We start from the raw sequence: 15,230 nt of genomic DNA on the forward strand, positions 1-15,230 counted from the left end.
TGCTGGAAACATCAGCCTCCTTTGTGAGGCATTAAAATAATCAAGTGACCCTTGAAAATTCAGATTGACCGGATGTTGACTCTACCCACAGGTAGACCTAGCCTTGACCAGGGCCTGCCTGTCCTTGGCCACCTGAGGCCTGAGATGGAAGGGGTGGCAGCTGGTGGGATCCAGGCAGAAGGAGCTTCTGACTGCAATAATTTAGAAGGAATTTCTTGGGGAGGTGCTCAGAGATTTTGTCTAGGTGCAGTCTTTGCTTTCCTGGAAGAAACAGACAATGGGTTCCTACTGGGGGCTTCTGTTTGAAGCTTGTCTGAGAGCAGCAGAGTCAAATCTGTAGGTCTGATGGATAACTGAAAACCCAACTTTGAAACCATGGAAAGCAAGAGAAGGCAGATGGGAAGAACGAGTAAACAAACACAAGTTCAGTGTCTCTAATTTACCTGACTCTCTGCTGTTTGCTTTAATTCTTACCAAAATTCTGTAAGATAGGTATTAGTATTCCACGTCTTCCTTAGAGTAGACTAAGTCACTGAGGGGGTAGGTAACTGGGCAGAGGTGGTATGAAAATCCAGGTAATCCTCTTTTTCAGAAGCTATGTAGTTCTCAGTAAGTCAAGATAGCAGGAAATTTCCTATGGCACATCCAGCTTACACTGGTTCTCTTCTCCCCACCTCTGGTATCCTCATTCCACTCTCTCATTCCTTTCAGAAACGTTTCTTGTTTTTCATTCCTAAGGTGGTATGTTTTGGTGACTTTTCAAAGCAGCTATTCATTTAAATACACCCGAATTTGAGGGCTAGCTGAAAAAGAACTCAATACGTTGCCCTTTCTGGGATTGGCTTTGGCGATGGCCAAGTCCCAACCATGTAAAAGGTATCTGAAAAATGCATCTCTCGTGCAGTGCTTAGAAATTGTTGAGATAGGCATGTTGGGGAGATTTGGGTGGTGTGGAATAAATGAGTGGCCACCCCTTGTATCTAGTCAGTCTCTGCCAGGAGACTCTAGTGGCCCCCTGACAGGGCAGGGGCTCTCCCTCACCAGCCTCAGATCTCACAGCAATCCTCATAGCCCCTGGAAATTTGCTTCTGCATCCCCTTTTGCCTGCGAATGAGTAGAAAATATGCCTGGACTGCCTTTTTCAAAGACGAATCATTTCAGGCACCTGGGTGGCTCAGTCGTTAAGCGTCTGCCTTTGGCTCAGGTCATGATCCTAGGGTCCTGGGATCGAGCCCCACATCAGGCTCCCTGCTCCGCGGGAAGCCTGCTTCTCCCTCTCCCACTCTCCCTGCTTGTGTTCCCTCTTTCACTGTGTCTCTCTCTGTCAAATAAATAAATAAATAAATCTTTAAAAAAAAAAAGACGAATCATTTCAGAACTTAAAAACTTCCCAACTTCTCCTTTTCTTTAAATACATGTACAAAATTTTCTGAAGGTAGGGAAAAGCAAGGTGAGGAGGTCTTATCTCAGACTGTTTCAATTCTGCAAAGCTTTTTCTTAATTTTCTTCCCCCAGCCCTGCCCCTTCGCCCCCTTTCTCCCTGCCATTCCTTTGTGCATCTCATTATTACCAGCAACAAGGAAAGGCTTTGGCTTCCACTGATAACACTGTGCAGTCCAACCCCAGTGGTACAAATACCGTGGCATGCCATGACAGGAAAATGAACAGGCGTTCTCCGGGAGCCGGCCTTGGCAGGGCCTGCTGGAGCATGCCTTTGGAGTTGACAGTTGGAGGTGGCCGGTACCTTTCCACAGCCGGGCTTGACAAATAATGACACAGTCTACTCTGTCCTGCTGGTAGGCTATGGATATGGCCCAACTACTTCTCCTCTCCTCTCCCGAGCTGAAGCCAAAACATTTGCATCAGTAAATTGCAAGTTTGGCCCAGGAGATCTTTTGGAATGGCATTAATGACATTTTATGTATCAGTTTCTTCTTAAGGGAATATCTGTCCTGGCAGGAAACTCTATTAAAAAAAAAACAAAAACAAAAAGCAAGCAAAGATCTTTGTTTTTAAAAGACTACAGTTTTGTTTTGTTCATGCTACCTGAATCTGTGTACCTGAGAACTTAATTTGTCCATAAGAAATGCAACAAGTTTGAGGACAATGATGCTAGCTATTAACATTACAGGAGCAAAACCAATTTTCAGAAGTGGCCTGGGCTTGTAAAAAAGTGAAATGGCTGTGTTAGAACACTTAGGTTTTTCCCACTGGGTAAAAACTACAATTTTTAATAGTGGTTTAAAATGAGTGTCTTGGCATTAACCATGTGACAGTTTAATTCTTGGGTTTGGCTCACATAATAGCAGGCATCTAAGATCTGAAGAAGAGATTAACTCCATCCCATAATGTCCAAGCGTTTTGTTGTTTGCCTGTTCTTATTTTTCTTTTGGCTCCAGGGTCTTGAGTTTGTGTGAATTTTTAAAAGGAAACAGTGAACTTTGGTTTTGGATTTAGAATCTGTACCTTTGAGGTTTATAATAAGTACTTTGGTCGTCAGTGATTTTTTTATAACAAAATTACATCTTTTCTGAAATAGTAAGGCTGCAAAAATTCAAGCAAGTTTATTGCAAAATATATTGCAGTCAAGTATTTTATGATATATTTAAAAACCATGCTTCCTATCCAAGTGTAACGTCCAAAGAACCTGAGCAGTTTTTCCCCGCCATGGAGCCCTCTCTGGAATACCTATGCTTTTCATTATTACTTTTTCTACTGTATTCTTTTCTAGTTGGGAGAGCATTCCTGTTTTGACTTCTTGAGTTCTTTCTCTTGAAAATACCTTAGGATAAAAATACATAATGGTTTCCTTTCAATAGACATGTTTAGTCAGTGCTTTTTCTTTGATTACCTGCTGTGTATAAAGCACTGTCAGGAATGCAAATATGAATGAAGGACGGAGTCCGTCTTCAAATAATTCACTGTATCTCTTGATTGATCCTAGACTGGTGTGCTTCCAGACTTGTGGGCCCTACACCTGAGGGTGGAGGGAGAAGGAGACGAGGGGAGAAGTTATTACAAGGGGTCGGGACTCCATATATACACTGTGTAGGATCTTTTGATCAATTAACATGCCTATATGAACAGGTCCTATTCTTTCTCATATACATTGTCCATACTGAGCTTAAGAAAATCCAAATCTGGTGCGCCTGGGTGGCTCAGTCAGTTAAGCGTCTGCCTTCAGCTCAGGTCGTGATCCCAGGGTCCTGGGATCGAGCCCCGTGTCGGGCTCCCTGCTCCGCGGGAAGCCTGCTTCTCCCTCTCCCACTCCCTCTGCTTGTGTTCTCTCTCTCGCTGTGTCTCTCTCTGTCAAATAAATAAATAAAATCTTTAAAAAAAAATGCAAATCTGTTTTGAAACATTCCAAATCCTAGCTTTTACATATATACCATCCGCCGATATAACTACTATCAGGAGGGAATTGTGATTCATTTTCCCATAAAAGGGGTACCCCTAAATAGAAAATGCTGGGAAATGCTGAGTAAACTATCTTAACATTTCAAAAAAAAAAAAGCTGATTAAGAAAAATTAGTCAATAAATTGTAAAATTTACACTTTATTCACACAGCATGATAAACTAAACTAACCACTGAACAAATTAGTTGATGATTTGACTAATTAAAAGCAATGCTTTTGATATCCTGGATTTCCAGCTTCTGCTAGCCTCCTTCAAATACGTATCATTTAGATCTATTAAAGCATATTTTTTTCTGGTGTCCTAATTAAATTAGTTGCACATTTCTAGTTTGGGAAATAGGTTTTAAAGAAAAAAATTATCATTTCATTTTAAGATATTAGGTTATGAGTGGGCTTCTTAGAATTAATTTTTTTTAAATCAACTCCAGAGAGATTATTAGGATCTAATATAATTAACACATTCCATCTCTGTTCTGTTTCAGAATAGAGATGGAATCTAAAATTCAATCTATAAACTATGCGTGGAAAAGCAGTAGTGTTGCTGTTCTTCTATTGTTTTAGTCAAAGAAAATAGAAGATGAATGCAGGGTTTTGACATGCAGCCCCTCCCAGTTGGTTACTTTTGGGGACAAGGGCACATTTGAATAGTCTGGCGAGATCCAGCAGGGTGGTAAGCTGGGCAATAAGAGAGGCCTTTCAAAATCAAACTTTTGTATTTGAAACCCTGTACCAAGTTTGAGTAAACCTTTTTCTCAGCTGTCCTTTTAAGTGAGTTTGCATAACACAAACCAGGATCTCAGAAAGAGGTGGTTTTCAGAAGTTTCTTAACCAAACTGAAAACTTCTTTTTTTTTTTTTAAGATTTTATTTATTTGACAGAGAGAGACACAGTGAGAGAGGGAACACAAGCAGGGGGAGCGGGAGAGGGAGAAGCAGGCTTCCCACGGAGCAGGGAGCCCGATGCGGGGCTCAATCCCAGGACCCTGGGATCATGACCTGAGCCAAAGGCAGACGCTTAATGACGGAGCCACCCAGGCGCCCCCAAACTGAAAACTTCTTAAAGTCTGTATTTTCACATTTGTTTCTGTTTTACTCAGGAAAATGTCAGCATTCAGGAAGTACTTTTTGTGAGTTTAAATCTAAATTTAAAATTAAAATGCCTTTTATTCTATTTTAATTTTGATTTGAAATTAAAGAACTAGAGAACATAGAAATCAGAAATTCATAATGGTTTGAATGAGGAAATTCTATTGTATGAGGTCAAAACAGAGGTTCCATTATGAAAAGTAAGTTATACTTTGCAAGTTTCTGCCTAGGGGCCTGAAAGAACAGATATTCGTTCTGAGTGACTGGCTTAATGAAAGCAGGAGAGATCTGTGGTGGAGACTGGTGGTGGCTCAGTACCTTTCCCTCTTTCCCTATTTAGGAATTTTTAATTCAGAGCTAGCCCGAGAAAATTCTCAAGGAGGTAATAATTTATTTTAATCCTTTATTAACTATTTATTGAATTTGGCAGTTATGATTTTTTAAAAGTTACCAGATTATTTAAGATTATTTCTCACTTGTTCTCTTTATTTATAGTGTGTGTGTGTATTTTCAGCTTAAGTTCTTTTCTTTCCACAGAGCACTAAACTTTTTCAACATTCCTTAAAATTCTGTTTCTAAAGAGTGTTCAAGGGACATAATTACAGATCTCACTTTGGGCATAAGAAATACAAAATTGCATATGTGCAAAACCATAAGGGACCAAATTCCATGTATTCACTCTGCCACTAGAGAGTGAAACTCGCAGCCTGCCTGCCTGGATTCTACTTTGGGCAATGAGGGAGAGTGATCACTGACCTTGACTCTAATCTGAGGGAGCCAGCCACAAGACTGGATTATATTTTAACTGTGGAAAACACTGTCATCCCCTTCATCTGGTCTGTTTTCCTGTTGTATGTACCTTGTGCATGACATGACATTAAAAAAATGATTAGGTGGTATTGGTCATTTTAGAGTTTCCCTTAAATGTCTCCTTAATAAAAACATGATCAAACGAGCATGCACCCCGAGCTTGATTCTGGTCATGTTTGGAAATGTTTCTGCCTGATCAGGTTGGCTTCATGTTCACTGCCACAACCACTTTTTATTTTATTTTTTTAAGATTGATTTACTTATTTAAGAGAGAAAGAGTGAGAGTGTGGTTGTGCGTGTGTGGGGGGAGGGTAGGAGCAGAGGGAGAGGGACAAGCAGACTCCCTGCTGAGCAGGGAGCCTGAAGCAGGGCTGGATCCCAGAACGATCATGACCTGAGCTGAAACCAAGAGTCAGATGCTTAACTGACTGAGCCACCCAGACACTCCTGCCACATCCACTCTTAAAATGCAATAAATCTCAAATATTAAAGGGATGCTCAAAGTATGGTGTTGAAAGTATGGTCCCCAAACCCACGGCATTAACATCACCTGGGAACCAGGTAGAAATGTAATTTCTTGGGCCCACCCCAGACCTACTGAGTCAGAAACTCTAGTAAGAGTGATACCTTGGCATTCTGTATGATGCTGTGAGCCCTCTGGCTGGTGCTCAAGTTTGAGAACTGCTACTATAATTATAAAATACATTCTTTAAATGTTATTTCAGTGTTGTATGTATTGAGATGTGCAAGGTGATGGCTCATGAAGTTGATGAATCTCTCTTAGGTTGCTTATTAAGTGTGTGAGTGGTATAAAATCATATAAATATGTATGTGTTTCCTCTGCAGAGAATCACATCTTGGAGGATGTGAACAAGTGTGTGATAGCCCTCCAAGAAGGGGACGTGGACACCCTGGACCGGACCGCAGGGGCCATCAGGGGCCGGGCAGCTCGAGTGATACACATCATTAATGCTGAGATGGAGAATTATGAAGCTGGTGTTTATACCGAGAAGGTTCTGGAAGCTACAAAATTGCTCTCTGAGACAGGTAAACATGGATATTAGATTCAACCAAAATGTCAATGCCATGATTAATTTCCATATTTGAATTAATCTTTTTCATTGTCTTTTATAGGCCTCTGTGCTTCTAAATTACACCTGATCATAACAGAGATACTCTTGATTTCTTGAGTTTGAATTTGAATAACTTTAGCAGAATAACAACTTTATTGCTTTGCATGTACATATTACTTTATAGTTTTCCCCTATAATCCCCCTTGATTCTCACAAGGGCCTTATGAAGTAGGCAGATTTTTATTATCTGCAACTATGCATGTGAAAGTGGAGGTTTAAATGACTCAAGAGACTGGAAAAAGGTCACAAGTCTAGAAAACAGTAGAGATGTGATGGGGACTTGGAATCTTGAACTTGAAACCATTTCTCCATCTATTTCTTGAGAAGATAGGACCTTGAGGAAGGAGAAAGCATAAAGGCTGTAGGTAGTATCTGGATATGAAATGCTCACAGGAAGGGGGTGGTAGCTGCAAACAAAGGGTCAGAGTTTGAATATGTGCCTCGCTTCTCTAGGAAAGCCTTCCATGCCCTCTTCCAGAGCATATGCTGTCCACTAGGGGATCACTGCTGTGCTAAGACTGGGTTACACATCGGAGCCTGTCATAGCTCTCTGGTGCATTGGGGTGGAGAAAAAAAGGCTTACTTTCACTGAGTTAGCAGAACAGCCCATCCCTTTGAAAAGTTGTGTCGAAGACTGACCTGTTTTTAGTAGTTTTTACTCTTGACTAGTGTCACTGGGCTTCAGACCCTTTCTCAGGTCCCTAATACTGTGTGTGTGTGTGTGTGTGTGTGTGTGTGTGTGTGTGTGTGTGTATTGGGTGGGAAACAGTGGTTAGAAAGTTCAGGGAAGGAAAGAACACAAAGGGATAGAAAAAGAGAATTTAAGTTTACTTTGGATGGGGTTGTGAATAGGAAATGAACTGAGTCCTATGTAGGCACACAAGGACCTCTCAAACTTCAATGTGGGCCTTTCCTGGTCTGGAGATGGACTGTGGAACCTATTAGGATTTAAAAAAACAAATGTGTTTCTGAAAGGTCACATAAAGCAGTGTTCCAAGTTCTACATGAAACAACATGTTAGTTGAAATAGGTTTCCTTCTACAGGGAAAAGGTTATTTACAAAGACTTCTGTAGATGTTTGTTAGTCTGAAATAGCAAGGAAAAACAGCAATAAACATGGACCTTGGTTGTTCTCTTTGAAATATAAGCAGAAAGGGAATAGGGTAACATCACATCATAAAGAGCACATCTAAGGATTGTTGCTCTTGAGAATCATCACAGACTTAGAATTAGAAATAATACCAGTAATGATAATAAGATATATCTACATTTTAATTAGTTGAAATTTAGCACTCTTTTCTTTCAAATAGGCTTGCCCTTTGCATTCAATAAAGCAGCACAAAGCAAGTGCTACAGTTTCTTCCCTCACTTGGAAGAATTAGAAACAGGCATTTTACTCTCCAGTATAAGGACTTTTTTTTTTTCTTAGAGGACCTCCTCACATTTCTGTGGCTCTCAGTTTCTGGCCCTTTAGCTGTAATCTGTTACAAAGTCTCAGCTTTACATGGGGTATTAGCCACATAGCAGCACTCCCTTGGGTCTGACACTGGGGAAAGAGTAGCAGAGAAGGGTGGAAGGCATGAAGACAGGACTTTGAACGCATGCCTGCTCATGACTGGGTGGAATGCTCATTGTAATAGTTGAAAGACACAGAGCATATTGCCAATTTACATGTGACTTTGTGCACACCAAGAACCCAGGCATTGTTTAAGAGACATTCTGGAGTTGTTTTCTCATTGTATTTTGGGCTGCTTTAATGAACAGAAGGTACAGTGCCCATTAGGTCAAAATCTGCTTAAAGACAAGGGCAACGTGCTTAGTTGGTTGAACTATTTTTACCTAATTTCACTCAAACTCTTGAAATATAAATAATTTTCTGGTTGCTTTTCTTTCTTTCTTTCTTTCTTTCTTTCTTTCTTTCTTAAACAACAAAATCAATGAAATATGAAACAGAGCAATCCATCCAGGATTGTTGTTGCTCATCAAGATTTTTCTCTTAGTTGTTCACTGTCAGAGCTTTTAAAACTCTCATTTCAACCCTTCCTTGCAGTGATTGAATACTCTGGGGACTTAACTAAAGATACCTTTGAGATTCTGATGTTCACATACAGTTCTTAATTGAACAGGGAAGATGGACAAGGCTCTTTAAATTTTTCAAGAACTATTGATGATAACTAGGAAAATAATCAGGTAGAAGAGATTGAAATAGTTTCTACACAACTGTAATTGAACATACAGGAATATGTGTCAAGGAAAAGTAGATGTTGTTGGGCTCAGAACTAGAACATACAATGGATATACATTCTTTTGCTTCTTTCTTCAGTTTTCTCTCTCCTAAACCGAAACAATACTGCTTCTTAGGAGTAACTAGAGAGGTTGTCAAAGAAATGAAAGCAAAAGCTTGAGCTGTTAACTCACCCATGCTAATGAGAATTGTTAGGACTGTACTAGACACTTGGAGTTGGAGGTAGCAGTTCTGCGATTGTGGTTGTGCAGTTTTGTTCAGTTAGTCTTTTTGTCACTGTCTGGCCGTGCTCTGGAGACCTATGTCCTCAATATAAAAACTGCTATGCATATCATTAATACCCAGATTTCTACCTTTGGGCTAATGCTTTGTTTGATTTTTTTTTTTTTAATGAGAGCCACATTGTTCACTTTTTTTTTATATGAGCTTATTAAACTTTGTCCTGAGAGTACATTTTATTTTGGGGATAGAACACAGGGGTAGTGGGCAAGGGGGGAGAAGGTACCAAAAGGAAGGATGAAGAAAAAGAAGAGGAGCCCAGAATACGGAAGACAAAATATCATGTTTTCTTCTGCCTGCCACCACCTACCAGATTCTACCCAGTTTTATGTCTGAATTGTTATATCCCAGACCTTAAGGCAGAAGTTCTCAATCTCTGTACCACTGACTTTTTAGGTGAGGTAATTATTTCTTGAGGGAGGGGAGCTGTCCTGTGCATTATAGGATACCTAGCACTGCTGGCCTCTACCCACTAGATGCTTAGAGGACCTCTTTTCTTCCCCATTCCAAGTTGTGACCATAAAAGTCATAAAAGACCATAAAAGTATCTTTAGATATTGCCAGATATCCTTGAAGGGTGGGCAAAATAACCTCCATTCAGAATAGCTGCTCTAAGGGGAAGAAATATCCCCAAATAGCGACAAGTTTAAACAAGGCAAAATGGATCTTATGTACCATGGCCATAAGATAAAAGAAGTGAAGGGGGTGGGGTAAGAGAAGAATTACATATATATTACAGAGAAGAATCTAAAAAAGGGCTGAACATTCCAAGTCTTGACTAGACCAGACTTTGCTGCTGAAGGGGTTTGCAAACATAGGCCAGCCCCCATTTAGACATGGAAATGTTGCCAGGGACAGCCTCTGCAGAAGGACTCCCATTTTACCACCTGGCTGCCTTCTCTGAGTGGCTAGAAATTGAAAGGGATCCAAAGAGTGACATAACAGTCTGTAGTTGATTCTCCATGAATTACTTTCTCAGTGAAGACAGTGTTTTGTTGAAGAGTGCTTTTTGTGTTTTTATGAATGCTGAATTAAATTTGTGAAAATAATTTTGTGGATTATTAGTATGCTAAAATCCTAGGGCAACATTATATAAATATTTACCTCTTTTTTTTTTTAATCAAACTATCTAGGGTGATGAAAACACAAACCTGATCTACATCAGACCCATTAAATACTTACATAGTATATTTGATGGGCTTTTCAGTAAAACCTGAATTATAACAAATTGCCAACAGCATGCACAGTTGACTAGACCCATCTTCAGAGATCTCATTTACAAAGTCAGATTGCTCCAGGAGATTGAGGGGGGTGGAAGTACATTCAGTCATAGCATATTTAGATGTATAAAGAGTAGCTCATCTTCACCAAATGGATGATATTGAAATGTCATTTTTATAAATTTGATATCTGATACAAGTTTGTGGCAATGTGAATGTGGTTGGGTTGAGAGATCTTTGAGATTCTGCTGGCAGTTCCCTCTTCAGAGGGCACAGATAAAAAGAGGTGAAAAAAAGGAAATAGGAAAAAAAAAAGTATTTTAAATGAGAACTCCATGTTAGTGGGCACTCCATATGTGGAGATTAAAATTCCAGTATTTTGGAGAACATGTCCAAACAGATGGTATAGTTTTTCTTTCTTGCTTGCTTGCTTTCTTTCTCTCTCTCTCTTTTTTTAATTAAGACTATTTTTTAGAGCAGTTTAATGTTCATAGCAAAACTGAGGGCAAAGTACAGAGATTTCCCATGTACCCCTTGACCCCACACATGCATAGGCTCCCCTGTGATCAAAATGCCCTATCAGAGTAGTACATTTGTTACAATTAAAGAGGCTGCACTTACCCATCGTAATGGCCCAACGTCCATAGCTTACAGTAATGTTCACTCATGTTATACTTTTTGTGGGTTTAGACTAATGTATAATGACCTGTATCCATCATTACGGTATCATACAGCATATTTTCACTGCCCTAAAAGTTACCTGTACTTCACCTATTTATCCCTCCCCCCCCGACCCCTCACCCCTGGTTCCACTGATCTTTTTACTGCTTCCACAGTATTGTCATTTCCAGAATGTCATGTAGTTGGAATCATATAGTATATTGCCTTCTTAGATTACTTCCTTCACTAAGTAGAGATGGTATAATTTTTACTTCTATGCTTTTGTAAAGTTTTCATAGGAACAAAGGGGAACTTTTTATACCATTTCTATATATTTTGCCTAGAAAATGTAAGAGGATCAGCGAACAGAAAGTATCAAAATTGGAAATAGTAATGAGCGGTAAAGCTGTGTCAGTACAATGTAGTTGAACAAATCCAGATTAGGAATCAGAAGAACTTCATTCTTTGACTTCTGGCAACTAACTATAACTTTAAACTAGTGAATGCCTCTGGGCCACAGCTTCTCCTATGTGGCCTGATGTTTTGTTGTCTGAGGTTGGTCAATATCATTGATTTTGGAATAAATGTATCACTGTTTCCTGGCTTTCTGGTGACTGCACCTAACATGGACAGTTGTTGCCCATGAATCCTCTGTTTGAACCCTCTGCTTTATCCAGACAGGCGTGGTTATTATTTTCCAGGCAAAACACATCCATGCTGCCTCCACTGTCCTTCCTGTGTCCTTCCTGTCCCATTTCTTTTTTTTTTTAATTAACATATAATGTATTATTTGTTTCAGGGGTATAGGTCTGCAATTCATCAGTCTTACACAATACTCACCACAACACATACCATCCCCACTGTCCATCACCCAGCCACCCCATGCCCCCACCCCCTCCCCTCTAACAACCCTCAGTTTATTTCCTAAGATTAAGAGTCTTATGGTTTGTCTCCCTCTCTGGTTTCATCTTGTTTCATTTTTTCCTCTCTTCCCCTATGATCCTCTGCCTTGTTCCTTAAATTCCACATATCAGTGAGATCATATGATAATCTTTCTCTGATTGACTTATTTCACTTAACATAGTACCCTCTAGTTCCATCCACGTTGTTACAAATGGCAAGATTTTTTTTTGATGGCTGTGTAATATTCCATTGTGTGTGTGTGTATGTGTATATATATACATATATATATACACATATATATATATATACACATATATATGTGTATATATATATATCACATCTTCTTTATCCATTCATCTGTCGATGGACATCTGTGTTCTTTCCATAGTTTGGCTATTGTGGACATTGCTGCTATAAAGTTTGTGGTGCAGGTGCCCCTTCAGATCACTACATTTGTATCTTTGGGGTAAATGCCCAGTAGTGCAATTGCTGGGTCATAGGGTAGCTCTCTTTTCAACTTTTTGAGGAACTTCCATACTGTTTTACAATTGCACCCCAAACCATAAGATACCCAGGAATAAATCTAAACAAAGAGGCAAAGGATCTGTACTCAGAAAACTATAAAATACTCATGAAAGAAATTGAGGAAGACATAAAGAAATAGAAAAACGTTCCATGCTCATGGATTGGAAGAACAAATATTGTTAAAATGTCTATGCTACCTAGAGCAATCTACACATTCAGTTCAATCCCTATCAAAATACCATCAACTTTTTTTCACAGAACTGGAACAAATAATCTAAAATTTGTATGGAACCAGAAAAGGACCCCGAATAGCCAAAGGAATGTTGAGAAAGAAAACGAAAGCTGGTGACATCACAATTCTGGACTTCAAGCTCTATTACAAAGCTGTCATTATCAAGACAGTATGGTACTGGCACAAAAACAGACACATAGATCAACGGAACAGAATAGAGAGCCCAGAAATGGACCCTCAACTCTATGGTCAACTCATCTTTGACAAAGCAGGAAAGAATGTCCAATGGAAAAAAGACAGCCTCTTCAACAAATGGTGTTGGGAAAATTGGACAGCCACATGCAGAAGAATGAAACTGGACCATTTCCTTATATCACACACAAAAATAGACTCAAAATGGATGAAAGACCTAAATGTGAGAAAGGAATCCATCAAAATCCTAGAGGATAACACAGGCAGCAACCTCTTTGACCTCGGTTGCAACAACTTCTTGCTAGACACATCTCCCAAGGCAAGGGCAAAATGAACTATTGAGACTTCATCAAGATAAAAAGCTTTTGCACAGCAAAAGAAACAGTCAGGAAAACCAAAAGACAATCGACAAAATGGGAGAAGATATTTGCAAATGACATATCAGATAAAGGGCTAGTATGCAAAATCTATGAAGAACTTTTATCAAACTCAACACCCAATGAACAAATAATCCAATCAAGAAATAGGCAGGAGACATGAACAGACATTTCTGCAAAGACGACAACCACATGGCCAACAGACACATGAAAAAGTGCTCAACATCACTCAGCATCAGGGAAATGCAAATCAAAACTATGATGTTCTCCATTTCTTCCTCCCCCTCTGTGTATTGACCTTATACTTTAAGACATGGCTCATTCTCAGTTGAAGACAACAGGGAACATTATCAGTCTTTTGATGTTTAGTGTGTCATCTTCATTGTCTGCCTCAGTGGTCCACAACTAGGTTGTCCGTTCCTGGAGGCAAGTGTTTCTATAACTACCTAGGATCTAGAGCAGTGTTACCACACAATTAGCACTTAATATACATGCATTGATAAAATGAATATAAAGAGTTAGGACATTACACCTCATTAATTTTCAGTGGAGAATAAGCCCACTAGCAGCCACTGGCTTTCAGCTTAAGATTCTACAACGAAGAGAAACTTCCTCCACCACCACCCCCTACTATGTATATAGCAAAAGAGAGCAATCTGTTTGGCCATTTTCAGGGTATGCTTACTCTACTTGGACTGATTACTGTATTTAGTGGGATTAGGTTTTATGATTGGATAGGTCTGGGTGACCTGCCTATCCCAGTGATTGGGTTGTGGAGGGTGTAGACAGAGGTAAGATCAACATCAGAAGGAGGTGGTAGGGACAGCTTCTTGGGAAGATAAAATATTAGATATTATGGGTAGGAAAGGCCATTACAGTCTAAGGCACTTCTCCATGACTGACTTTGAAATTAGATTATGAAAGTAATGAATTTCAACAGAAGCTATAATGACCAAGATTGTTCACCCTAGACATCCTAATATATTTTAAATGCATTTTAATATAACCCTGACTATTGGTATAAAGTATCTTATTTCTCTCTGAAAGGTCAAAATGATTAGGATATTCAGGAAATATCTTACTTATTTGGTGGTTGTGGTATCCATGGTGGTGGGAAATCAGAAGTAGAGGAAGAATGAGAAGAAAATCTCATCTACTTAGTAGTCCTTCAATAGGCAATGTGTAGTTTGTCTTAGTGCCTTTTCTGTATGATTGAAACCTCCGTACTTTAGATATTTTAGGGATCTGGCTGATGTGTTTTATTATCTATGTTTACTTTATCCTGAAAGAAAATGCAAAGTTTCTGGCTGAGAGGACAAACTTACTACTCACCATGCCAGTTTCCCATGCCTCATTGTCCCTCTTAAGGCAATGTGATGAGGGCAGGTGAATTCCATGCCCACAAAGGAGGTCCATGCGACAGGAGAGGAACCACGAAATTATGCATCTGGGAGCTCATCTAGGAATTGGTGTTCCACAGCCTCTTTCCCCTCCCGAGAGGAGAAGAGAAGCCTTTGCTCTTTAATGTTAATAAACTCCCTCTAGGAAGGGTCTCCTACTTGTTATAAGCCTTTGAGATATAAATGAATGTTGCCTGGTTTTATTCCCCTTTGAAATGTAAACACACATTTCTGGGGAGATAAACGCGTAAATCTCTCCCGGTTCCTTCACTATTTTAGGACTGCTACAGAGTCATGCTTTAAACCAGGTTACCAGTGATTTTAGCTCAGAAAACCCTGGCTATACAGAAACATGAAAATCTCTACCCCACATTGGCTTGTTCATAAGTACTGTGTTCTGCTAGAATTCAGATGTGTCCAGCACTCTTGGCATGAGGGGCTGAAGAGCCATAGGAGAGGATACAACTTGAGAAAGTAAGAGATACAATTTTAGGCTGGTAATAAACCTCTGATGTGGAAGTGGAAATGGGATAGGGTGGATATAGAAAGGCCAATGATTACACATTCATGTGCCATAAGTTAGGAGCAACATACTGGAACAAATAGCACTTTTCTAGTGCTTGTTTGTCAGAGTAAAACCGAGAGGAAGGCTCTTCATTTAATTCTGTATGATTCACATTATGGATGTAGAATCCTAGAGACTGCAAACAGCGTGGTACTTCTTTGTCACTTGAAGAGCATTAGGGGCATCC

At 39.6% G+C, this 15,230-nt stretch overlaps 1 protein-coding gene across 4 annotated transcripts in view; it reads left to right on the forward strand.

Moving 5' to 3' along the window:
- Nucleotides 1-15,230, forward strand: part of CTNNA2 (catenin alpha 2) — a 234,191-nt gene that overhangs the window by 120,443 nt on the left and 98,518 nt on the right. For all 4 annotated transcript variants that reach the window (XM_081796660.1, XM_081796661.1, XM_081796662.1 and 1 more), the window contains exon 4: nt 6,159-6,359. In XM_081796660.1, coding sequence (XP_081652786.1) covers nt 6,159-6,359 — 201 coding nt within the window. The remainder of the gene's footprint in view (nt 1-6,158; nt 6,360-15,230) is intronic.

The sequence above is a fragment of the Leptonychotes weddellii genome, chromosome 10 (assembly GCF_054177405.1).
Source record: "Leptonychotes weddellii isolate Sample4059 chromosome 10, ASM5417740v2, whole genome shotgun sequence".
Classification (NCBI taxonomy): domain Eukaryota; kingdom Metazoa; phylum Chordata; class Mammalia; order Carnivora; family Phocidae; genus Leptonychotes; species Leptonychotes weddellii.